The 26,840-nt window shown below is 39.0% G+C and overlaps 1 protein-coding gene across 6 annotated transcripts in view; it reads left to right on the top strand.

Annotated features, from left to right (window-relative positions):
* The first annotated feature begins 2,991 nt into the window (after positions 1 to 2,991).
* Positions 2,992 to 26,840, top strand: part of G2484-1 (protein) — a 35,225-nt gene continuing 11,376 nt past the window's right edge. For 2 of the 6 annotated variants that reach the window (XM_088962320.1, XM_088962315.1), the window contains exons 1-9: positions 2,992 to 3,493; positions 6,855 to 8,719; positions 9,953 to 10,396; positions 17,036 to 17,418; positions 17,540 to 18,012; positions 18,416 to 18,468; positions 18,571 to 18,678; positions 18,764 to 20,595; positions 20,828 to 20,936. In XM_088962320.1, coding sequence (XP_088818446.1) covers positions 6,865 to 8,719; positions 9,953 to 10,396; positions 17,036 to 17,418; positions 17,540 to 18,012; positions 18,416 to 18,468; positions 18,571 to 18,678; positions 18,764 to 20,595; positions 20,828 to 20,936 — 5,257 coding nt within the window. In that variant the 5' untranslated portion in view covers positions 2,992 to 3,493; positions 6,855 to 6,864. Of the gene's footprint in view, positions 3,494 to 5,269; positions 5,412 to 6,854; positions 8,720 to 9,952; positions 10,397 to 17,035; positions 17,419 to 17,539; positions 18,013 to 18,415; positions 18,469 to 18,570; positions 18,679 to 18,763; positions 20,596 to 20,827; positions 20,937 to 26,840 lie in introns of all 6 variants that reach the window. The other 4 variants (XM_088962318.1, XM_088962319.1, XM_088962317.1 and 1 more) reach the window with 4 other exon arrangements.

Raw genomic sequence — 26,840 nt, 5'->3', positions numbered from 1 at the left:
CACCTAGCCCTGACCCTAATACACCTTAGTCCTTCAACCCTAATCCAACCATTTGGTTTAACCCTTCCCAACCTTTCTCCAATCCCCATAAAATCTCAGAGCTTTCATATGCTTTTAATTTTTATTAAGATACCTAAATTCATTTTTTATGATTTTATGGTGGCCTTTTTTTATAATCGATTTTTAATACAAAAGTGAAGGAAAATGAAAATTTAAAATGATTATTAACTATTATGAATTGTGATATATCTCATATTGAAAATCTAAAATCATGAAATTATAAATAAAAAAATATAAAATCATGGGATGAAAATAACTAATAACAATTTCTCATTAGGGTTAGGGCAGAAAATGGATTATGATAGCATATAATTAGACAATTAAATATACACAGTATTAATGGTGCAATAGTAGTCAAATTCAGGTTCAGATAGGTTGCCTAGGGGGATCACATTTAAAGTTCTCACCATCATTATATTCTCTTGTTGATCCAATGCAGCTCTCAGACTTAAAAGGGCTTGTATAGCTACTGGCCTAGCATCAAATACCCAAGCAATGAGAGTCACCACCTGTGGAAAAATACATGGAAAACATATGGTGTGTTTGCTCTGGCCTTAGTGAGCACAACTATTTTAGCAGGCATTGAATCTTTGGGCAAAGATGAACATTCTCTTAGTATTTAAGATAAGTGGTAATTAATTGAGTTCTTTTGTTTAGAATGATTTTTGTAATCACGATGCCAAACTATCTAAATTGGTCCTCTGTTTCTTCAGTCCTAGAGGCTATAGTTGATCTGCCCAAAGTGAATAGCAGTTCATAGTTATATACTATTAGTACTCCATACTAATTACTAGCTTCAATGTGGGTGTTTGTGCTCAAGAGAACTGACATCCAAGATAGAAAGTGCAAATGATGGAGCCTTGTTGGTGGGGGGGAGAGAGAATCGGGTTTTGGGTGTTAGGCGCAGGAGTCAGTGAGATCTGAGGAGGATCTAGAGAAACAATGAAATCAGCAAAAAGCAGCAATAGAAGAATAGAGATAGAGAGCGCACTAGCCTTTTGCCATGGTCTAGGGCCTCTTACCACGAAGGGAGATGAAAGAGGACAAAAGAGATTGAGGACAAAAGAGATTGAAGGAGGTTTTTGTTGAGTTTCAAACATGGGTATTTTAGAAAAAATGTATGTAAAATAATTTACAAAAAGGTAAAATGGGTATTTAAGAAAACTAATGCTTCAGTTTAACGTTTTTTGTCTGGATTAGTGATGGAAGGGAGGTATTTGTTGAATTTTTTGAAAGTTCAGGGGTATTTATTAAATTGAAATTAAAAGGAAGATTTTTATGATTGTTAGAAACTTTAGGAGAGGTTTTTGTATTTTTCCCTTAGGCTGCATTTGGTAGAGGTGTAAAATCGGCTGCATTTTACAGGCATGTGGTAAACATGTAATTTTACACTAAAAAATTACATCGGTGCAAATTTACATTTTACCGTTCAATTACATTGATAACCGATATAATAAATACATCGAATTTTTTAATGTATTTATCACATTTCTCTCTCTCTTCTCCTTCTCTCTCGCACGCTCTCTCTCTCTCTCTCTCTCTCTCTTCTCCTTCTCTTCTTCTTTCTTCCTCCCTTCTTTTTCTCTTTCCGTCACCGCTGCTGCAACTAGTGGCAACTCTGAACCCACCTACATTCTCCATGGAAACTAGCTTCATGGCAATCATCACTGGCTTAGAAAGAACAGTTCCATGGGAACAGAGGTAGAAGCTTCATCACCGGCTCCGGAAAACCACCACTCCAGACATACGGACATGCAGCTTGGCCCCGCCAGAGTCGGAGAAGAGGTTCCCATCCAGTCAAGCACTCTCGGCTCGATGTTATCCATGTTGGCAGGTGTAACCCCGTAGCCCACACAAGGAAGGTCGCCCCTAGTTGGAGGCGATACACCGAGAGGAAGCCTGTGGGTATGAGGAAGATCGCCTCGGCCAATGACACTAAAGTGAGTGGATGGGTTAATCCTTGCGCTCGGAGATAAATGCGGACTAGATGCAGGAAGGAATTAGTGAGGAGGTCCGGAAGAGAGAATAGAAGATAGCTCTAAGTGAGATTTGTGATTTTCAGGACCCTGGTGTAAACAAAAAAGCAACTTGGACATGCTGAGACAGAGAAGAGATATGGGAAGTGAGGAGAAGAGTAGAAAAATTACAGAGCGATGAAAGGTAAGGGCCAGAAGCTTGGGACGCTGAGCTCCAAATGCGCACATAGAGGTTCCATGCGCAGTGCTAGACTAGAAAGGACAAAGTAACCGGTGATGTTGGCAAAGGCCATGGCAAGGGAGCCAGTAACAAGTTGTACATCACCGAGGTGGCCCAGGAAGAGCATGGAGAGGATAGACCGTGAGTAGAGGAGGACAAGATGAGACTTGTTCAGTGTAGAGACGATGTCTCCATGGACGCTTGCCAGATATACTTGTACGCTGATGATTTTACACCGTTTTGCCAAACGCACAAGAGTGCAAAACATGCATTCGGCCGGTTTGTTTTTTTACCTTGATACATTTGAGCGTTTTTTATTTCTACCGATGGCGTTTTGTATTTACACCACTTCCAAACGCAGCCATAAAAAAACGATAAAAGAAACGTAGAAAACATAGTCCGATTCCCATGAAAATCATCTGTTAACCATTGGATTGTATGACCAAGCAATTATCAAGGAGAATCAAGTCTGTGGTCAATATTTGATTGGACTTGACCCAACCGGTCAACTCATATTAGTACGGGTTCAACCGTCCAATCTGGTTCAATTAGAAGCTGCTGCTTGCTGCCATGCCACGACAGAAAGTGTGTCGAGTTTCGTTTGGCATACGGCGTACTCGGATTTGGGACGTCAGTAAATGCCACGTGGAATTTCACAAGAGTCATATCTATCACGGCGACTCGCCTACCAAATACCTCTATTAAATATTTCGGACTCGGGTGCGTTCGAACTTTGATGATTCGATCTCATTCTTCTTTTCGAAACTTCTCTAATATTTATTTATTAATTAACGTCTTAAAATTTCGATCCCAATCACATATTTTCCCTACTGGGTACTGGCGCTGTGCGTAACAAAAGTGTGCGAGCGAAACACGAAAAAGCGAAGCGAGTAGTAAGAGAGAAAGTGAGGGGGAGGGCGAGAGAGATCAGTCATTCCTTGTTCACTCCGTCATTTTCACTTCTTCTATTGACTTGATCGCTGGAAGCCTGTCGCTTGATTCGCCGGAAATTACAAACTTTGGTCACTGTTGTTCTTCGGCAGAGTTTAATTCATGTCGATAGGTCGCGGAATTAGGGTTTCATTGCGGACAGATACTCCCTTTTTGCCATTTAAGGAAGCTATTGCCCTGGGGAAATGAGCCTGTGGATGACCGTCGGATTTAGGGTCTGGTTGATCAACGGCCACGATTTCGTCACCGGATGGAGGGAGGTAGCCTCTTAGACCTGCTTTCTCTGGTATTTCTCATTCCCTTTCCAGTGCACCATAATTCTTTGGTGTTGATATTAGAAATAAATAAGAGCACAGAAGAAAGATTAGGGTTTATGTGTTCCCTTTCTAAATGATGACTGGTGAGTGTAACGTAAAAGTTGTCTTTTTTCTGTTGTTTTTTTTTTCCTTTATTAGTATTTGTATTTGCAGATCAAGGTTATACGCGTCCTTCATATGTGGGACACTACAGTTTTTGGGCAGTGATTTTGAACTTGACGTTTTAAAATTTTGACTTCCCGCGGGATTATATGCGAAAATTGAGTTCTGTTTTTCAAGTTTATTTATGTTCTACCGTGCAAGATGGAATTAGGGCGAGTCTTTTATGAGCTTGTTACCATTTTTGTTCCATGTTCAATGCATTTAGGCTATTTTGGTTACAAATCTGCTTCAAAGCATCGCTACTTGAAGAATGAGTTCTGATTTCTGAGCCAAAAAATGATTATCTTTTGTAGTCAACTTTTTTCAGCTTTAAAGACTGGATCCATTGAATGAATGTTTGAGCCCATAAAAAAGAAACAGTTCCAAAAAAATTCATAAACCAAAACTTTAAAGTGATAATTGGAATCGAAGAATTCACGAGAATTAATTATTTGAAAGTGTGCCAAACACAGCCCAGGTACTTAACAATATTTTGCTTTTTCTTCTCACTTTAGTGAGATTAATCATTATTTTTTTTTAATCTGTAATTTCCATGTTGATAAATACGTTTTATTTTGTTTTAATAAATTTATTTTATTCTACTATGTTGATGATGGGTTCTTTGATAGTGCACCATAATAGTACATCAGTACCTTGCTTACTGCTTATTATATTAAACTATTAAGTTGGAGTTCTCTTTAAATATTCAGCGAGTGCCATATACTTTCCCGTTCATATTGGCAGAGAACTTGCTCATTTGAAGCTGCTAAAGAAACACATATGCTGATATTTTCCCTTTTGTTCTTGCCTTTGTACTGATTGTTGGTTATTGTGCATAACAAATTGCGCAAGACCTTGATATCCAAAGTTACCATCATTTGGCTACTTAGCTCTAGATACTGATTACTGGCTACTTTGGTCCTTGAACTTTAAAACACGATAATTCAGTACCCGAACTTTCAAAACGTGCCAATTTAGTACCTACCTTTAACCAGCCTGTTAACCAGCCGTTAAGTGGCATTTGAAAAGACACAAATGCCCTTTTGAGTGTCATCTAATTTTCTTTATCAACCATCCAAATGTTGATAAAATATGAACAGTCCCAACTCCCAAATCTTTGCCTCTTCTATTCAAAAAGTTGGGTCACCAGAGTGCCCACTGAGACGTAACCCCAACTTTCTTGAATAGAAGAGGCAAGGATTTGGGACTGTTCATTCTTTGTCAACATTTGGATGGTTGATAAAGAGAATTAGATGACACTTGAAGGGCATTTGTGCCTTTTCAAATGCCACTTAACGGCTGGTTAATGGCGGGTATTGGATTGGCACATTTTGAAAATTTGGGTACTGATTGTCATGTTTTGAAGTTCGGGGATCAAAGTGGCACTAGGCCCAAAGTACAGGGTATTAATTGAGAATTTTCCCATTACTAAATATAGAATGTTAAACTAAAACTGGTAGACATTGAATGAGTTGTAAATTTGAAGTTTTCCAAGCCTAATTTTTGGAGTCAGAGTCTTCTTACACACACATGTTAGTCATTCATTGTAGTTTGTTTGTTTCCTCTCTTCTTTTTTCTTACATGGAGAAGTCTTCAATTGGCAGTTATCTAGTGAGGGGTGTCCCGGGATTTTACACAACAAATATTTTAGTGGTTAATATTGGTTACAACAACAGTAGATCCACCATTTGTTGGGTGGAGTGATGGACCAACTTTTACTCTGAGTCCAAGGACATCATTTTGGAGGTGATGTAGCATTGTTACGTTGGTTATATATATTTGTCTATGTATGAATGGTACATGCATGTGTTTGCATATTCCTCCCACCAGAAAAACTTAATAGGTGAGAATAATAAGTTGAGAATGGTAAATTTGATTCATAAAAAAAATGGTAAATTTGTTTGTAGTAAATACAAAATAAGTAGTTGTCATGTTAATAAAATGATAAGTCTGCTTTAGTGGTATTTTGTGCAAACACACTAAATCTAGATATGAAACCCAGATAATCCTGACAAATTGCTTCCTTTGTGGAGTCCAGTTAGTGGGATTGGCCTGGCCTGGCCAGATTTTTTCTCTGACTTCAAGGTCCTGGTCTGTATGGTAATTTGGAATGCACAAGGTCTCTGCTGAACCTTACTAGATTGTCTTTTTGACTTGAGTTTTTCTTGGTGAACTCCATCTTAGTTTTTCACTAATTCACAAGACCAATAAGAGATATGCAGAAATTCTCTGTATTGCAGTTTTTATCTTCTTATTATTGGAGCTTTTCTTTCTTTTTATTTTGATGTTGTGTCTTTGCTCAGCTTTGAATCAGCAAATGCATTTGACCTTGTTGATCTGTTTGATCTTGTTGCTGGTCAGGAGAAATAGGGCTGCAAAATGGTATCCATGTATGTGAACCCAAACCTGTTCTGGTTAAGGGTGATCTGAATTTGACATGTTTATAATTGGACTGTATGTGGATCCACACCTCTATGGCCCTATCTGTTCTATCTGATGCGATTTAAATATATATGCTTATATATATTTACAGGGATGGTGAAGGGGAGCCATGCCCCCTCCCCATGTGTTAAAAATCCCCACAATCCCCATTTATATCCCACTTATATTTTGGCCCCCATCCATGTTTATTAACTTCTGCACCCTGCCCTCCAATCCATGTTTATTAGCTTTTGCCCCTCCCCCCAAGAAAAATTCCTGGCTCCACCATTGTATACTTAAACTTCATTTTCTACCCATTGGTAAAGTTGGTTTGAATGCTGTTTTTTTACTAAAGAATCATTGTTTTAAGTCCCATAGAATTAACTTTCAGTATATTTTGTTTGTGGTATACAATATCAATGCCATTTTTAGTTCATTTTATTATTAATGTAATATATTTATCTTTCTTAGTTTAATTTATTAATGCTATTCAATATTCGATTGCAATATGCATTTGCTTCAAATCTGATATTAATCTGACAGATAGTATTTGATTTGAATCTGAATATAAATGAATCAAATCTGGATTTTGAATCTACCTTATATCTGATTCGATCCGATCTGTTTGCAGCTCTTAGTAGAAATAAAACCATGTTGGGCGTGAGTTTTTATCATATTCTGTTTTGCTTTTTTATACATGTTTTTGTCTAAGAGACTTGATTTGAGTATCCAGTGTGCTTTATTCTTTCTCCAATGTCATTTTTGTAGGGATGCACCCATGGATTATGATGACAATGATTTCCAAAACCAGAATTTTCAGTTAGGTGCTGAAGAGAACACCAAATTTCCTCCAGGCTTACGCTCATATGCTCTTCCCAAATTTGATCTGGATGACAACCTCCAAGTCCACTTAAGGTTTGATAGTTTAGTTGAAACTGAGGTTTTACTTGGTATCCAAGGTCAAGAAGAAAACCAGTGGATTGAAGAGTTTTCCCGGGGAAATAGTGGGATAGAGTTTAGCTCCGGTGGGGCTGAATCTTGCTCTATTTCTAGGCGCGAAAATGTTTGGTCTGAGGCCGCTTCTTCAGAATCTGTTGAAATGCTATTGAAATCTGTTGGGCAGGATGAAATGATCACAGGACAGACTATTATTGAGGGGTCAGATGCTTGTGACGGACTTGATAACATAACAAATCAAATGGAACCCACTTTAAATGAAGATGGTTCCATTCCATCTAATAGTGGGGATGCTGTAGATGTGAGCCCTACATTACCACCTAAGCAGTGTCCGGAGAGCTTTGCAGGGTTAAGTAAGGATGTTGTGGCAGTGCAGTCCCAGGTTGAAGCTACACCTCAAGCTCACAAATGTGAAATGTCTGGTTATGGAAGTTTGACAGACTTGGGTCCGATTATGTCTGGTGAAAAGTCTGACTCACCGTTGGCAGAGGGTAATCTGATGATTGATGAAAAGTGTACTGATAGAAATCAGAGGGAAGATGGTTCTTTAGTTGTTGGATCTGAGGAAAACAATCCACAGGATGATGCTGCTGTGTCAGAGACCATACAAATTGACCACTCGTCAACCTCTTTGGAGAATCTTGTTCCAAGTATTGAGGAGTTGAATGCTAAAGTGACCCAACAAAAGCCAGTGGAAGGTTCTGAGCAGCGTACCTCTTTTGACAATCCAGATGCTTTGCAAGAAGATGAGTCTGTAAAAGAGGGGGAAGGAGATGTTTCAAGCAAAGAGGATAAGTTAGATGATCAAAATTGTGATGGAAATACAGTTGAATCCACCATTAACAAGGTGGAGAACAATTCCAGTTCTGTGAAAAATATAGATTTTACAGTTCAGCTTCCAGTATGCAGTGAGCATCTGTGTTCTGAGCAGACTGAGCAGGAACAGACCAGTAATTGGGAGGCTATGGTTTTGTCAAAAAGTAGTGAGGTAGGTGATAAAATTGTAGATGATACACATGACTCATCTTTAATATTGGAGAGAGAGATTGATAGTTTGGAAGGGGATGCTGCTAAGGTTAACAACAGCAATGTTGGAATTCCTTCTAAGCCAGTGTTGAATATGGGCCCTCTAGCACAGGCAATGGAGGGACAGACCCAGATTGCATCTTCTGAGAAACAAGACCATTTGTTGGAATCTGATGGTTACCAATTGGAATGTGGTATTTCAGGCTGTAATTCTGAGACATCTTTATTGAAGGTGGAGGACAAAAAACTCCTTGAGATTAACAGTAATAATCATGTGGAAAACCCTTCTTTTCTGATGGCAGAAGTCAGTTCCTCAACTAATATAATCCATGAAAAGCAAACAACTGAAGAAAGGGGTGATGATTATAATAGTTTGGGAGTTCAGGGGGATGATTGTAATTCAAAGGATCATGTATCAGTTTCCTTGCAGGCTGACTCATCACAAATCTGCAATAGTAGTTTGGACATTGAGCCTTGTAAAATGGAGAATGCTAGTATGTCTACTGTTTCAGGTGGTACAGAAAGTGTTTGTGATGGTTCTCTTGTTATGGAGAAGCGTGTAGTATCTCTGTCTCATGGTCAAAGTACTGCTGAAGCAGAGGTGGGGGTGTGTGAACCAAAGTCTTCTTTGGTTGTTGGTGAAGAATCAGGTATACAATTCAACCACTATTCCAGGAAGGTCTAAGTTAAAAGATCCATGGGTTTTTCTTAGGCAGTGTTTTGATAAGGGATAATTGGAATTGGAGGTAGAATTGAGGGGGGCAATTTCATAAGTCCCTAGGTTCCATTGTTTGGGTCCATTTCTGCAATGGGGACATAATTTGGTAAACATGGAATTTTAGCTTCCACAAAATTCAAGTGTGGATTTACAGGAATGAATATGGAATTTGATTCCACTCCTACCTTGATAGCCTGAAATTCAGATGATTTACACCTTCTGGAATTTTGCAATCTTCAAAAATGTGGAATCTAAACTTAAATTCAGTGTTTCAAAAACTAGACCGGATGTAATTTATGTATAAAAAGCCTCAACTGGATATTGAGTTGTGAGTTGACCATTCTGACTGCCCAAGCTGACTTGACTGCTTAACCTTCGTAACAAGAAAATGTAACAAAATTCAATAACTAGTAGCTTATATTTTAAACCTATCTCATGCCAAAACTAGCCTATATGAACCAAGTTTTATGGTATGACAACCCTAGGTTTTGTTTGTTTGCAGTGCAAATCCAAACTTGGTGCAATATTTGCACCCAGTTCAGCTTTGCAGCTTTTGATTTGTGGTGGTCATCTGCATCTCTACCTGGGGTAGAGTTTAAAATTTTAATCTATTTGCACTCATTGGTGGTGCAAATTTAATAACCCAAAAATTGATGCAGCAAAATTAGCATCATTTTCCTCTACCTTCATTCTCTCCTGTATAAAGTGGGGAAGCGTCATTATATTCTTCTCAAATAAACAAGGCAAAGTAAAGACTGAAACAAAAATGAACCAGAATTTGCACTGCAAACAAACCGATCCTTAATATGATTATTCTTTGAAATCTTCGACCAAATCAATGTTAATTGGTTATTTCAAAATCGAGTTTTATGATCAGGTCATAAGTCAGGTGTCTGGTCCAGGATAGTTATCAGATACCTCTTAAATTCCATTAGTTTTCAATTTACTCGCGGTTACCAAACTGAATTCACTTGATGGAATTTTGAAACTTGTGGAATTAGCTTCAATCTATGTCCAATTCCATTACTGTCATGATCAAAACGTACAAAGTTTTTGTTATTATCCTTTGTACCTGTTTTTATCGCAGCCTCAACTGGAACTGTATCTGAAGTTGCCAGTTGGGAACCCTCTAACAAATCTGATAGTGCTTACTAATTTCTTCCAGGAAATGGTATTGCCACAAATGAAGTTATTCAAGACAAAGAAGATATAATGCCATCTGCATGTGTTGGGGATGTTGCTCAGTTGGAAGGAAAGGAAGAATCTGTAACTGAAACGTTTACAGAATCAAATTTGGTTATGAAGGAGTGCTCCCTTGTGCCAAGTGAGCCGGCTTCTATTTCTGAAGTTGAAAATCTTGCAGTTTGTGATGGCACTGGGGAGCAGTTACCTGGGTCATCTGGTCAGTCTTCATCATCCGCTGGGACTGTTAGTACAACATTCCAGAATGAACCTGAGGCTGTGTTACCTGACAAAATTACTCAAGCCTACTCTGGTGAATTGGAAACACAACCTGTTGTTGATGATCCAGTTCCAAAAGAAGATGATAGTACTGGTGTAATAGGAGTTTCTAATGAGAAGTGCAAAGAGTCATCCCTAAATAGCACAGGTAATCTACCGGTTCTAAAAGGATCTAAGATATTTTGTCTTCTATTCTTTATATAAATATTTGTTTCTTTGCTCTAAATGAAATCAAAGGGGGCAGTGTCCTCAGCTCCCCTCCACCCAAAAAAAAAAAAACTTTGTTAGAGATCTGTTGCTGCTATGAGTTGTATCTTTTAGGCAAATCATTATACAGTCCTGACTGTGAACAGAAAAAAAAAGGCTATATGCTATGAGCCCATATATGAATACTATGGGCATGAATACAGGAAAAAGGGATACCGTTCTCTGTATCCTAAAATCCTGTACATGGATATGTGTACAGGTATGCCATACAATATATGTATATATCATGCTTTTATATCTAATTTTAAAGCCAAGTGTTATTTATGTCAAGACTTGATGTCTTGTCAAAATAAAATTTATTAAAATGTACCATTTTACATATTTAAAAGTGTTAATGCTTTGAAGTATATCTGGAAGTATCCATGTGGTATCCGGTGTGGTATTGGATTTGTATCATCTCTGACCTTCATATGCTAGGAAGTATTCTAGTCTACATGTTCCTCACTCTTGGGATTGAACTATATAGGAGATGCCACATATGTCCTTCTTTTCTTCCTTTTGCCTTGGTAGAAAGAATACCTATTTATTGTTAGAACCTCTTATGCACAGAATTGCTATCACGAGATAAACCTTCCTATGATATTGGCCAACTGTTATTAAGGCTGCCTTTGTTTTAATGTGAAAGGTTGGACAACTTTATCTTTCACTGTAAATGGGGCTTAAATATATCGGGTGTTGGGCAACACTGCATTTTAGATCCATTGCATTTCACCATGATCAGCAATGCAACACTGAAATGTTTATGCAGTGTTTCTGCCTAAAACCTGTTTGGTAGTAACAAATATGCCCTAAAGTGTTGTACTTATTAAAAAATTTGCTGCAGCTACGATGTGACAACTTGGAAAGAGCAACTTCTTTTTCTTTCTTAATTATGCCACATCAGTGGGGGAATTGCTGCAACCCCCTCTCATAAAACATATGAAGGTGATTCCTTAAATGTCTCCCACTGCTGGATATTTGAGGCACGGCCCTTGCATTTCCATTGCATAAAACATGGATTATCAAGTGCAATTTATGACTGTTTAAGCATAATAGCTCATAGGGGGTGCAACTTAGACAGGCCCAACTCGAGCCTGGACTGACTAGGGGTGATCATTCTTGGCCTGGGCCAGAAACCCGGCTCGGCCCAGCCGCAAATTTCCAGGCCTGGGCCCTCATCAAACCCAGAAAATTCTGGGCTGGGCTTGGACTCAACACTTTAAGCGTGGCCTGCAATATAATATAATATATAATATACATATATATGTATTATATATGTTATATGTACACAATTATATTTTATTTTATATTAAGTGTTTATCATTTTATATAAAATATAAAAGTTTTAAGTTTTATTTTAGCATATAAAGAAATATTTATAAATTGACACTCAATGGGAATGAAGTTCTTGCCTTCATCTATAAAAGGATAGGTAAGCCAAGCCAAATCAAGCCTAGCAATTGAATGAGGCCCATGCCTTAATTTTTTTGTGCCATAGCCAAGCCCAATTTAACTTTGGCTTGTGCAATTTTTTTTGTATGTATTACATGTTATTTAATTTAAAATTTAAAAAAAATAAATTTTTATTTTTTGATGTCATGGATGATGGACCCAAAATCATTACTCAGTAGGCCTGGAAAGCCTATAAACCCATCCCGGGTCCATGTAGGGCTGGACCTGGGCTTACAATCTAGCCTAGGGTGTGGGTTAGGTTGAGGTCGGGCCTAGCTTAAAGCCCTTAGTATTGGTGGTAAACCCGGCCCGATGCGGTCCATGATCACCTCTAGGACTGACGCAGCTTGCAATTTCCATAGGCTGGGCTTGGATTTTCGGTCTTTGGGCTATGCCTAGGCCCAAAACCTCTGGCTTTCCTATTTTTTTGGGTTGGGCTTGGGCCTGGCCCTTAGGTAGCCCAAGCCTGACTACACACTTTCAGACATATTTAAATACATATATGTGCACATGCATACATATTTACGTAGTCATACATATATGTATACAATCTAGGGGTGATCATGGGCCAGGCCAGTCTGGAATGGGCTTTGTGCCTAAGTCACAAATTAAAGTTTTATTATATATATATATATATTATAATATAATATTTTACATTATATGCCAAATAATATATGTATAAATATATGATACAGTTTATATAATGTGAAATATTATATATAGACACGCATACACATGCATGCTTACATATGTAATACATATATGCATACATACTAGGGTTCGTGTATGATACTGGAAAAACTTGTAACCAATCTGGTGGTATTTATCAAAACTCATTGAGGGTGATCAGTTAATGCTCTTCTGGTATCGTGTCTTTCTAGCAGCATTAGGAATGCAACTCGGGTTGGCCCGAGTTAGCATTTTACACTGCTTTGGTCTCGGTCCCTTTCAAATTTTGACAAAACCCCAATTCAAGGCCCCCCCAAGATGCACTCCTAGGCAGCACAGATTTTTCCATATATATTATGCTATGTCTTGTTTTATAATATTTATATAACATGATCTAAAGCACATGTGCAAGTTTATATATAATATATAATTTTTTTTGATGATAAAGAAAAAACTTTATTGCTAAAAAGTAAAAGATAAATACAGCTTAAATATGGTGACAAGAGGGCACCCCCATCACACTGCAACAGTACAAAGAGAAAACACAACAAGACAGACTTCAAAGCAAACATGACAAAAACACCAAGACTTTTAAAGAATTCAAAGAACACCAAAAATCTGCCCCAAAGTCTTCTTTCTTTAAGTCTTAAAATTCTGGCAGTATCAACACCCAACCATTCACTGGAGAGCTGATCCGTGCCACCACCTCTTCCATCCTTTTCTTCCTATTCTTGAAAATAAATAATATTGTTGTCTGGGCTTTAAGTGTTGGGCCCAAGCTCAGTTGTAAAATTTCTGGGCCTGGTGGGGGCCTGGGCTGAGCTGGGCCCGAGCACAAAATGCTAAGCACAGGCCAGGAAATTTCTGGGCTAAACCGGGCTAGGCTGAAAATGATCACCCTTAATACATACACTCATGCATGCATGCATATATAAATTTCCTATTTGAAGGTTTAAATTAATGAAACTAAATAGGTTCATGCAACTTTTAATACATTGGGTTGGGCCTAATAGGCCTGCCTAAACCCGATCCTAGCCTGGGCAACCGAGTGCCAAATTTCAGTTCAGGCTGGGCTTGGGTTTGGACAAATCGGGCTTGACCTTGGGCTTGTTTTGGGCTCACGCCTTAAGTCTAATGGCACGGGTTGACATTAAACCCTTCCAGCCTGCCTGATTTGCACCCCTAATAACTAATGGCAAATCCATACAACTTAATGGTCACAAAACAAATGCATTTCAAACATCCCAGAGGCTGGTATTCAACATCAAATTCATCAAGTTTAGAGCCTCAGCTGTTCAACATTAAGACAACGGTTAATTAATCAAACGATAACAACAAGCTAGGTTTGGGGCACCCCACTAAATGAGCCTTGCCTGTGAACCTACACATGGCTTTCAAACACTTTTTGAGGTTCATTACCTGTAATGGGATTTTTTTTTTCTTATAACTTGATTTGATATACAAATTCATAGGTTTAGACACACATGGCATGCTCATCCATTGAATGTTAGTAGGTCAGAATATTCAAAGTAAAATCTAAAACATAATAATACATAGGAATGGACATTATATCGTATAGGGCACGGATGATGTTTAAATGGCATTATTGGTTTAGGGGTCTTTGCTTGTTCTAATGGTAAAATCTCAGCACATGAAAATGTGGACTTGTTTTTGAGAGCATCCACTTCCAAGAGTGGTATTTCATCCCTTTTGGTTTGAAAGAGGAAAATTTGTGGATGATCACACTGTTAATGGTATTTTAGGGAATGGGGAAGAAGTGAAATAGAAGATTCTCTGGAGGTGCTTTGAAGTGACTTGTTCATATATGCATAGAATGTTTCAGCAGTTAATGCTTACATCTTCATATTGTAGGGTGGATTGGGAGCAAAGATTGGGATTGAATTGCTGGAGAATGAAAATTGGAAAACTTCAAAATTTGGAAGCATGACTGGAGTTGTTAAATTAATTAAAATGTACATATGCATGTAAGTAGGTGCTTATGTATTTTTAATAATTATAGTTATGTAAGTTTTAAGTTTTAGTTGTGTCCATGAACCATCTTTAGTGTGCTCTAGATAGAGAGAAAGAGTAGATAAGAGAACAACAGCAAATGGGGAAGGGAAAGGAGCTGCCAGTTGGTGAGACAAATTAGTCTCTCAATCAGTCATGCTTCTATTTATATTAACTTGTTACATTACAGTAAGGTTACATCGATACCCTTGTTTAGTAGTAAAGTTTAATTTACTAACGGCTCCATTTTAAGTAATAAAGATAAATGGACTCTTATTACCTCTACCTAAAAGATGTCTCAGGTGTATATTGAGAATTACCAAAATAGCATAAAGAAATTCATAAAAAAAACAAAAATATTGTCAACAAGTTAAATGGAAGTTTAGTGGTAATTTGCAACCTAGATTCTCTCAACAAGTTACCCATAATAAGATGTAATAGCCCAGTGGGATGGCATACAGCTTGACAGTTGTGGACAAAAGGTTTCAACTTTCAACTACAGAGGAAACAATAGGGATGGATAAGAAATCCAGAGTTGTGAGAAGAATTACAGTTTGGTACATATATTTACAAAAGTTTTTTACCCTCCTGTTTGAGAGGTGTTCTCAGTGGGGCTGGTCCTTGTAAGAAGTTTAGGAGGGTTTACAAATGAAGGGTGTTGAAGGAGAGCAATTGACTGGATGAACTATACAAAGAGGAGATTATTTCCCTTGTAGAACTTTAACTATCAAGGTTGACAAGGATAATTTAGTTTTAGGAAGTATGTTAAAGGATGGGGAAAATTATGGTAATAAACAAGACATTACCATGCAATCTTTGGTTCCTGTTACAGAAGCTTTTTTCTTTTCTTTTCTTTCTCTTCCTTTTTTGAGAATCCTGTTACAAAAGATTTGGAGGATAGTTCTTGGAGGCTGTTAATAGGGGGTTGCACTCTGGGTCAAAATATGGAACATGGCTGACTGATGAGTGCACAGGTGCATTGGGTACAAAATACATGGAAGAGATATAGGATAAGGTGATGGAGGTGTTGGGGGCGAAGGTTGCAGATGATGTAGTTGAATTGGAACAAGTGTTTAAACTAGACAGGAAATTCGATCTTGATAGAGTGGTTGATAAGGAAATAGAGACGGGCAAGAAATTAGGGCCACTTTTCTTGGTTGGTGAGGAACATGCCAGAAATGTGTATATGGAATTAGAATATAAGGAGAAAAACGAAAAGCCTTAAATTGGATTTACAGAGTCCAACATACAACCCAATTGGTACTTGGTAGATAAGGAAGTATTGAAGGAAGAATGAGTGGGATTTATATAGGTTATTAGGAGGTGTGCTTTTGAAGGTATTTTGATGGAGATTTTAGTCACACATAGAAAATGATTGTAGATTGGGGATTTATTTTGTATTGGCAAAGGGTTAGGGGTGAGTTTTGATTTCTGGGATAATTTAGCATTGTTAGGTGTTGGTTTTTATGGAGGATGTTGTAAATTGGTAGGGTATTTGTTACTAGGTGATTATTATTATTATTATTTGGTAATTAGTGATAATCGATGTTTTTAACCTGTTGTTGACCTGGTTGGTCAAGATCAGTGACCTGGTCATGATTCTGGTTCTGGTCAACCTTGAATCCTCAATCTTATAAACTGTTGACTTGGTCAATGACTCATCAACCTAGATGGTTGAAACATTGACCTGTTCAACCTGTTGACCAGGTTTCCAGTTTTTTATTATTTTATTATTTTGATTTTTATATTGCTATGATTTCACACGCTGACCCATTCACCCAGACAATTAAACTGGAGGCCCATCCACCTGAGGTAAAAGCAGTTCGGTCTCTTGGCAGGGTTTTAAGACTTTAGTCTGAGGCTATTTGGGAAAAAAACATTAGGCTGAGGTTGACAGTAAGGCAATGCTGGTCATATTGAGATAAGTTAGTTGCTAAGTTGTTGGGATGGGGATTTATATTATTTGGCTTATTTACCATATAAATTATATATTCGGGGGGGGGGGTGTCAAAAGTTTGAAATGAGGGGATTGTGCGTGGTGGGCAAGTCCTTTGTAAGAAAGTCATGCACCTTCTTTATATTACTCTTTTGGGTTAAAGCTTTCTTTGTTTTGATGGCAACACAAGAGAACTTGCTTGCTATTGTGCTCCACAATCCTGTCATCGGTGGGTATATGATACAATCTGCTGATTCTAATTTCCAGAAGTGTGGTTGGTATGTGGTCCTGTTCTATCATTTCAAAACTGCAGATTTGAGCAGTGTCACTGATGTGATTGGATGGTTCTGGTAACCACATGCATGCTTTTGCCTTAGTCAATTATTTTAAGATGTTTGACTTTTTGTGCTAATTATTTGTTGATTGGTAGCATCCAGTGTCATCTATTTTCTAATATTTGATTCATCCTTGCAGATGTTGGCTGTGGGTTCTCCGTAAGCTCTGCTACCGATTCTCTTCACCATGGTCCAGATGCTGGAAGCACTATTCCAGATTCAGAGGAACGTAACTGTGGTTCACCCACTGTCATTAGTTCTACTGAGGTTCCTCAAAATGAGAAGGAAAAAGGGAAAGGAGGCAATGGGTCCTTAGACCAGAATTCCCCTGTTTCTGATCATATGGATGGGCAGGGGAACAAAGTTGAACCTTGTACTGATGATATTAAGGGAAGCAGTGCCACTGAAGACGATAGGAGCTTCACTTTTGAAGTGAGTGCACAGGAGGTTAATTTGTCTGACAGGGAGACTGATCGTGGATGGAGACCATTTCCCAGTGTTCAGCACTATGAGTTTCATCAGGTAATTCATCCTTTACTTTCATTTTGTCCCCCCCCCCCCCCCCCCCCCCCCAAAAAAAAAAAAGAAAAAAAAAAGAAAAAAAAACAATTTAACCAATCTTTTCTTCTGACTCTTGCCAAAGACTGTAGAGGGTTCTCCTTCAACATCTAGCTTAGGCCCAATTGATCCCAAGTTGCAAGGCACTAATCGTGGAAGTCATCGAGCATCTGATGGGGAGACTCCACGTGCCAGTTCTAAGGGTACATCTGACCATAAAAGGAGGAGAGTGTCTGGTAAGGGAACCGACAAAGAAGCTTCCAAGGAAGGGAAATCTCTAAAAGATCCTTTGAGGCAGGCAAAAGACAGAGGGGACAGTTCATGTAGTGTATCTCCTACCTCATGTGGGACAGTAGGCCAAGTTGTGCAAGGTGAAGAAATGAGGTCCAGTGGATATATTGAAGGAAGTGTTACAAAACCTTGTGGTGTTCTAACTGCTCAGCCATCTACTCTGCCAGATTTGAATACTTCAGCTTCCTTATCCTCATTTCAACAACCTTTTACGGATTTACAACAAGTGCAATTGCGGGCTCAGATATTTGTTTATGGATCTTTGATGTGAGTCTCTTATGATAGCATGTATGAATGAACTTTGACACACACACACACATCCCGAGGGAGTTCTAACTGAATTTTTTGGTTTTGGAATTTTTTGGTTGTATATCTGTTGGCACATATAGGGGGCATTGTAAGTCCACTCATGGAGATCTAATGTTGAATAGAGACTATTGGATGCTCTTAAGCATTAAATCTGGACTTATTTTTTGATTAAAAAGCTAATTGATTTGATATCTATCCAAAATCTTGGTTTCTTCCTCCTGCATATGTTTATTTCATATGTCCATCTGATATTCATGGACTACACTAGCTATGTGACTTTAGATTTTAGATTTCTCTATAAGTTGTTTCTTTCTATTTGATAATTCCTTTTTAAGGGTATTGTTCTATTTTGTTTTTGCAGACAAGGAACGGCTCCTGATGAGGCATGTATGGTCGCAGCCTTTGGAGAATCTGGTTAAGACTTACCCACTACATTTCGTAATTTTCTGTTTGAGTTTCATTTATTTCTCTACCGAATGTGTATCTGACCAATTGTAATGGTATTGAACACCAAAGACGGTGAAAGAAGCTTGTGGGATAATGTGTGGCGTGCCTCTCTTCAAAGGCTTCACAACCAGAAACACATTCATGGTAACTCTGAGACCCCTCTGCAATCACATCCAGGTACAATTCTCTTGCTTGAAACCTGTTTTAGGTCTCAGTGTGGTTATCTTGGGTCTTTAATGTCATTTAAGAACTGACTTTGCAGGTTCTAGGTTTCCAGAAGAAACAAGTAGGCAAAGTTCTATTCAGAATAAGGTTATTCGCACTCCTACTAGTCGAGCTGGGGGCAAAGGTGCCCCTTCAGCCACTATAAATCCTGTGTATCCCCCATCTCCCCTATGGAGTATTTCAACCCCTTCCCGTGATGGAATGCAGCCCGGCAGCATGCCAGGGAGCTCACTTTTAGATGCTAATCAGGCACTTTCTCCATTGCATCATTATCAGTCACCTTATGTAAGGCATTATGTGGGAAACAGCAGCCCTTGGCTATCTCAGGCTCCCGCTGCTACGCCCTGGGTTGTTTCACCTGCAGCTTCCGTGCTTGATGCCAATGCTCTTTACTCTGCCTTTCCCATTACAGAAACAGGACATGTAACTACTGTTCGAGAAATTTCCGTAACACATCCCTCCACTATGCCGCATACTCCTCCCAGTTCTTTGGTTCATTCTGGGGGTTCCACAAGTGTTCCTGCAGGGCCTCCACCTTTGCCAGAGGTGAAAAGAGCAATAGTATCATCTAGCAAGACTGCTTCTGCTGATCCAAAGCCTAGGAAGAGAAAAAGGAGTATGGCTTCTGAGGAGTCTGGCCACATGTCTTTGGTTGCTCAACCTCAAACAGAATCTGTTTCTGCTGTTGTTGTTACTAATCATCTCCCTACTTCTGTTGCTATCACACCATCTGCAGCTAAAACTTCTACCAATTCTATGTTAACTAATTCACCCATATCTGCAACACATTTCCAGATAATAGGGGGCCAGGACATGGAGCAGAGGGTAATCTTTTCAGAAGAGACATGCAGTAAAGTTGAACAAGCTAAGCAACATGCAGAAGATGCTGCTGCTCTTGCTGCCACTGCAGTTGGTCACAGCCAAAGTATATGGAGCCAGTTAGCTGTCCAGAAAATTTCTGGTTTGGTTTCAGATGTTGAAGCTAAACTGGCTTCTGCAGCTGTTGCAGTAGCTGCTGCTGCTTCTGTCGCAAGGGCGGCGGCAGCAACTGCTAAGGTTGCATCAGATGCTGCATTGCAAGCTAAACTGATGGCTGATGAGGCTCTACGTTCAAGTCGAACTAGGCATCCTACTCAAACTATTGACACTTCTCTCTCTGATGGTGTGAAAAATATGGGAACAGTAACACCTTTATCAATTTTGATGGGTAAGGACAAGACCAACAGTTCAAGTTCAGTTATTGTTGCCGCAAAGGAGGCTGCTAGGAGAAGAGTTGAGGCTGCTTCTGCTGCCACAAAACGGGCTGAGAATCTGGATGCAGTAGTAAAAGCTGCAGAGCTGGCAGCTGAAGCTGTATCACAGGCAGGAACTATTATAGCAATGGGTGAACCTTTACCTCTAACACTGGGTGATTTAGTAGAGGCTGGTCCAAATGGTTATTGGAAAGTACAAGTCTCTTCAGAGCGTATTGTCAAGTCAGGCAATTTAAATGAGGGGGGACATTCTAATGTAAATGGTATTGGTGAAGGTATCGAAAATTCTTCTGCTCATTTGAATGAGCAATCATTGAATAAACAAGAAACTCAACAAGCTACTACAAGCCAGGAAAAGTCATCTTCAAAAGAGTTGGCCAGGCTTCCAGTGGAGAACAACGTGGGATTGGTGAATGGGGTGCAGAGCAGTGAAAAGGGATTGGGGAAGCAAAAAGGTCGTAAAACATCCAACTTGGGTAAGACTATAGGGGTTGTCCCAGAATCTCAGATTGGATCAAGAACTGATTCTGTCCCTGCCCAGAATGAGGAACATGAAGGAACTCAGTTAGCAGGATCTTCAAAAGAGAATAGCATTAAAGAAGGTTCAGTTGTAGAGGTCTGTGAACTGAACATGATAATTATTTTGTCACATATGTGCTATTGTGGAGAGCGATGACATCTTACATTTTTGTCATGTTATTTCTACTTTGTATGCTTTTCAGTTTGTTTTTACTTCGGTGGTTATTTTTACTTTTGTGAAGTTTTGATTATTTCTGAGGGAATCTGTGTATATTGTGTACTCTTCTTTAGGTCCATACATTCTTATGTGCTTGAACTACTTCTTTTAGGTTCTTGCTGACAAGGAGGGTTTTAGGAGAGTGTGGTTTTCAGCCAAGGTGCTGAGTTTAAAGGATGGAAAAGCTTACGTCTCTTACACTGAAGTTTTGCCAGATGAAGGTAATTTTTGGAGGCAGTTGTCAAGAAAAAAAAGGAAAACTTCTATGCTCATTTGAACATATATCTGTATATTTGTGAAGTGGTTTCTTATCCTTTCCTGTCCTTCCTTCCAAGTTTCACATTTCTATTTTGAATGAAACATTGATCCTTAAAAATTGAGAAGCTTTCTGGAAATTTTGAATGGCTTAAAAATTCCAAGCTTGAGGGAAACATTTGGGGTGTGAAATATTTTTTTTTTTGTAAAATTCAAAATTAATGTAAAATGGACAAGACAAATTTTTAAATACCAAAATGCTATATGAATATGACAGGTTTTAGGTGTAGGGCTGCAAATGGATTGGATTAAATTAGATATACCTAAATCTTAAATTAGTTCACTATATTGAGATTTGAATCACATCCTATCTATCAAATTTTGATTGGACTTGGATTGGATTTGGATATATTTTTTTTTGATAAATGAAGGTAGTTTTATTAATTCAAAAAATAGTAGTACATTCAGCCTAGGAAGAGGCATGAGGTGTTACCTCCCCCTAGGACCGAGTCATAAACACTAAACAAACACAAGCCTGAAACACAGTTACAAAGTGGCCCAAAACATCTCCCCTTGACACCCCTTGCTTGGTCAAAGAATCAGCCATTGCATTTGCTGATCTGCTGACCCACTGAAACCTGACTGACATATTCCTTGTCAGCCATTTAACTTTCTTTAACAGATCCCTGTAGCCCCAACAAGCTGTCTCTGGATTTGTCAACCAGCCCACTACTACCTTGGAATTCCCTTCTACTATCAAATTATTCACTCCAAGTTGACTGGCCATCTGTATACCTTGTACCGCTGCTAGTATCTCTGCCCTTACAGAATCACCAACACCCACTAGTCCTGAAAATAAAGACAACATGTTGCTATCTTTGTCTCTCAGAATCCCTCCTATTCCAGATGGCCCTGGGTTACCTTGGCAGCTACCATCAAAATTCAGTTTTACCGCTCCATCCACTGGGGATTCCCATTCAGCTTGTGATTTGTTCTATGTGGAGACTGTAGAAGCCACTGCTGCCCAGTTTCTCCTTAAGTCATCAAAGGAGTAATCTGCCAACAAGTGTGAAGATTTTAGCCACGAGACTGTCCTTGTCATTATGCATTCCTTAATTTCAGTAAGACTTCTTTCCTTTTCTTGAAATATTCTAGCATTTCTCTCCTCCCAAAAAGTCCACAAGATAGCGGCTCTGATACATTTCCACATTAGCTTCCCTCTTTTTGTCAATCTCCCAAAGGCAGCCGGAATGAACAACAGCTTTACTTAGGAGGGCAAGTTCCACCTGCACCCAAATAGTGCAACAACCCAGTTCCAAATATTGGCAGCAAAAGAGCACGATATCAATAAATGGTTACAGTCCTCACCCTTCACTTTACACAAGAAGCACCAGTTTGGGGACAAACACAAGTAAGGCTTCTTCTTTTGCAAGTTTTCCACCATATTGATCTTACCCAAGTAGGCTATCCAACAGAACACTGCTATTTTAGGAGGAATTGGCCTTGACCAGACCTCTTTAACAGGGAACACATGAGAGGAGGGATTGGAGCAGAGGGCTTTAAAGAAAGAAGCACAAGTGAAGGAGCCAATCGAGGTTAGAGACCAAAACCTTTTGTCCAGGTTAGGTGGGGTCCAGGCACACTGAGTCTAGAAGCAACAAGAGCTCTGAAACACAAAGAAGTTCTTCATCCCTTAACCCTCTTCGAAACCCAAAATTCCAGTTTAAATCCAAAGGGCGAACCAGGGGGGGAAGAAACCATGAAATTAGTTTCTTTTTAAAGAGGGAGATGGAATAGAGAGAAGGAAAACAGACTTTTAAGGGTTGAATGCTCACCCAAATATCTTCCCAAAAAAGAATGGAGTTTCCAGAACAAACATCATACCTTAAAATCTGAGGAACTTTGGGAGAATGCCATAAATAGCCTTCCAAGGTGTTGTGAGCGAAACCCTTTCGGATTTGATTTGGATATTGAATATCATTAATAACTTAATAGTGTATATCATTAATAAAATTATATAAAAATAACTTGATAGTGTATATCATTAATAAAACGACTTGATCGTAATTTCTGAGACTTAAACAAATGATTCTTTAGTAAACATAGAGCATTCAAACCAACTTTGCTAATAAATTCTTTTCTCCCAAACTCCCCACATCACTGCATGCAAAACAGTTTTCCAGTAAAGTTTACCTCTTTTGCTTAAGCCTCTTCCTTGCCACTGTTTTATGAAGTTCAGAATATGCTCTGGAACAACTGAACTGTAGCCAGCCAAACTTAGGAAGTAGTGCCAGATGTTTTGTCATAGCTGACAGTGAAGAAGTGATCAACTGATTTACCTTCACTAAGGCACAGAATGCAGGTGTGGGGAGAGATGAAAAGTATGAAGCTCTTCTTCTGAAGGAGGTCAGAAATGTTTATTCTTTGTAAACAGGCTTCACAGACAAAGAAGCAAACTCTTGAGGGGATATGACTGCAGCAAATTTTCTTAACAGGGAATGAGGAAATCTGCTCACCTGCAGTCAAAGCCTTGAACAAAGACTTAGAAGAAAACTCACTGTTTGGGTGGAGAGTCCAAACTCTAGTGTCAGGGGAGTAGGGGAAGATGTGAACTTCTTTAAGGGTTTGGAGAAAAAAGGTCGTTTATCTCTAGGTCCCTTAAGGGTCTTCTAAGGCTTAAATTCAAACTGTTCTCAGAAGGGAGATCAGGTAGGCAGGAAGATACAATTGCTTCTTGGTCTAGGGAAGGAGGCAGCTAGAGTAGAATTAACCCATCAAAGATTCTTCTAAAACTTAATTATGATCCCAGTGCCCACTTTGTACCTAATAAAAGAAAGAAGTTGTTGTGGGTAGAGACAATACCTTTCCAAGGATTTGTTGACTTTATCCAGTTCAAATGGAGGTTACTATTCCAACCATCTGTGCTTGAACCATATTTGCTAGCAATGGCAGTTGCCTAGGGAGCATTGGATTCAATGGGAATATCCAAAGCCATTTACCCAAGAGAGAGATATTTCTTATCTTTTATATGTCCAATTCCTAGTCCACCTACCTCAGGCTTGCACACTTGTTCCCAGCTTACTAAGTGGTTTCTTTTCTCCCGTCCACCTTCCCAAAGATAGTTTCTTTTCAATCAGATTTCTGACTTTGGTTGGTACCTGGAAGACGGAAAAAAAAATTGGCAAATTTGCTAAGGGATGCCTTTAGAAGAGTGAGTCTACCTCCTTTAGGAAGGTAGTGTCTTTTCCAAGTTGCCAACTTCTTGTCGCATTTCTCCACCACCAGCCCGTAAAGGCTCAAGGTTTTTGGATTGCTGATAAAAAAATGCTTAAGCTTTTTGGATTCCATCGAGAGGCATCCCTAGATAGGAAATAGGAAGTCTCCACTTTGCACTCGAAAATAGTTTTAAAGTTTTCTAGAAGATCCTTGTCAACTGAATTTATGGATACAATACTACTTTTGAAGAAGTTGAACCTCAATCCAGTTACCAATTCAAAGCGGTTGAACCTCAATCCAGTTATCAATTTAAAGCTTTTGAATTTTTTGAGAAAATTCAAAAGTAGTATTGTATCCATAAAATGCCTAAGCTTTTTGGATTCCCATCGAGAGGCATCCCTAGATAGGAAATAGTATGTCTCCACTTTGCACTCCAAAATAGTTTTAAAGTTTTTAAGAAGATCCTTGTCAACTGAATTTATGGATACGATACTACTTTTGAAGAAGTTGAACCTCAATCCAGTTACCAATTCAAAGCGGTTGATTACCCTTTTTGTATTTAAGATTCTTTCCAGCGAGGCTTCCAGGAACAAGATGATGTCGTCAACAAATTGTAAGTGGGAGATATGCATAATATCTCTTCCCACTTTAAAACCTTTCATTAGACTTAGGAGCTTGGCTAATGATATCCATCACCTAAGTGGAGAGAAAGGGGGAGAGAGGGCATCCCTGTCTAAGCCCTCGACTAGCATTTAAATAGCCTTTGGGTTCCCCATTTAACAACACTGAGAACCAAGAAGAACCAATGCAGCCTTTGATCCACTGAACCCATCTACCATCAAAGCCCCTCACCTTCAAGCAAGAAGAATTCATCCTCCCTCAACTCAACAATTTTCTCAGGTATGATGTGTGTACTGTTAATTCGATTCTCTTTTGGGAAGATATTTGGGTTTAAGAGTCTCCTTTGAAGGACCTCTTTCTGACTTTATACACTATCTCCCAGTACAAGAAAGAGCCTGTTTCTTCTTTTAACTCCCCTTTGGATTCTCCATTGACTCCAGTCTGGGACATTGGGTTCCGACGAGGTTTAAGGGATGAAGAGATTGTGAGTCTTACTTGCCTTTTGAGTACCCTTGAAAAAGTTTGTTTGGACCCCACTGAATTAATAAAAGGTTTTGGATTCTTGTGCACTAGGGTAGTTTTTCTTGTGCCTCCTTCTTCAAGGCCCTTTCTTGTCCAGTGTATTCTCCTCCTTTCCCTTTTAAGGAGGTTTGGTGCAAACCTGTTCCTCCTAAGGTCCTGGCTTTTGGTTAGGAATTGTTTTATGGGAAAGTAAACACCTTGGATAATTTACAAAGGAGAAGACCCTATCTCTGCATTTCACCCATTTGGTGTACCCTTTGCAGATCCCATGGTTAGGACTGCAACCATAATTTCCCGTACTGTTACAGCAGATTTGTGGGATTAGCTCTTCTTGATTTTTGGATGCAGGTGGAATAGGCGAGCAGATGTTAGCTTACTTTTTGACCCTTCTACCTTTGCTTCGTGCCATCGAAGAGGAAGAATAATATGGAGGGTTGCAAGAGCAGCACTGCTTTGGACAGTGTGGGAAGAAAGGAAATGCCAGTATATTCCAAGAGAAGATGCCAAGCCAACAAGATTTAAAGGACTATATCCTGTATGGGGCTATAGTGTGGGTGGGTAAAATCTTTGGAGTTATTTTAGCAGTTTTCTTTTAATGACCTGTGGAGGCATTGGGCAGAAGTGGCAAACAGTTCCTCATTGAAGACAAGGATGCACATGAGCTGGGTACCCCCACCTGAAGGCTTCCTGAAATTAAATTTTGATGGGAGTAGCCTGGTCAACCCAGGCCCTTCTGGGATGGGAGGGGTTATAAGGAATGGAAGTGGTTCTGTGTCTCTTCTTTTTTCTAGGTCCTTTAGGTGAGGGGGACTCCACGAGGGCAGAACTATTCGCTGCACTACAAGGGGTACAGTTTTCTGTACGGATAGGAGTGGAGTAGCTACTAATAGAAGGTGATTCTAAGGTGGTCATGGCATGGTTATAGAATCCAGAGACTGTAGTTTGGTGCTTCAGAAATGAACCTAAAAGATTCAAATGCTTGACGAGAAACTTGTATGTTAGGATACAATGGGTAGGGAGATCTCCTAATGCTATGGCTGACTGTTTAGCCAAACAAGGGGCAACGAGAGAACGTTTGTATTGGGCTCAGCTGTAATTTTTTTTTGTGTTTGAAGGGTCTGAGAGGTCGCAGCTCGTTAAAAGTTGCTTCTAATTTCTTTCTCTAATAAATTCTTCATTTATCAAAAAAAAATTGACATATTAGAATGGCCACTTTGTTTAAATAAGTGCCCAAGGTTAGGTCTTTTTTATAGTCTACCTCTCCCAAGACCCCCAGCTAGCTGTCACAGGCAACAGTGGTTAATGGCCTTCATCTGTTAAAGCTTTGTCATTATTGATTATGAGAATTCATGTCATATATATCTTTGGAAGCCCTGTAAATAGGAAAGCTTCATAGGGAATTACGAATTTGCTTTTTCCAATGTTCTTTTCTTTATATTTGATCGATAGTCAAGACACACATAAGTATCCATGTATATACTTGTTATTTTGTGTGTGTGTGTGCGCGCACA

This window comes from Nelumbo lutea, chromosome 1 (genome assembly GCF_056320005.1).
Source record: "Nelumbo lutea isolate HS-2025 chromosome 1, American lotus-T2T, whole genome shotgun sequence".
Taxonomy (NCBI): Eukaryota; Viridiplantae; Streptophyta; class Magnoliopsida; order Proteales; family Nelumbonaceae; genus Nelumbo; species Nelumbo lutea.
Note: the sequence above shows the minus strand (reverse complement) of the source record. Positions and strands in the feature narration are given on the sequence as shown.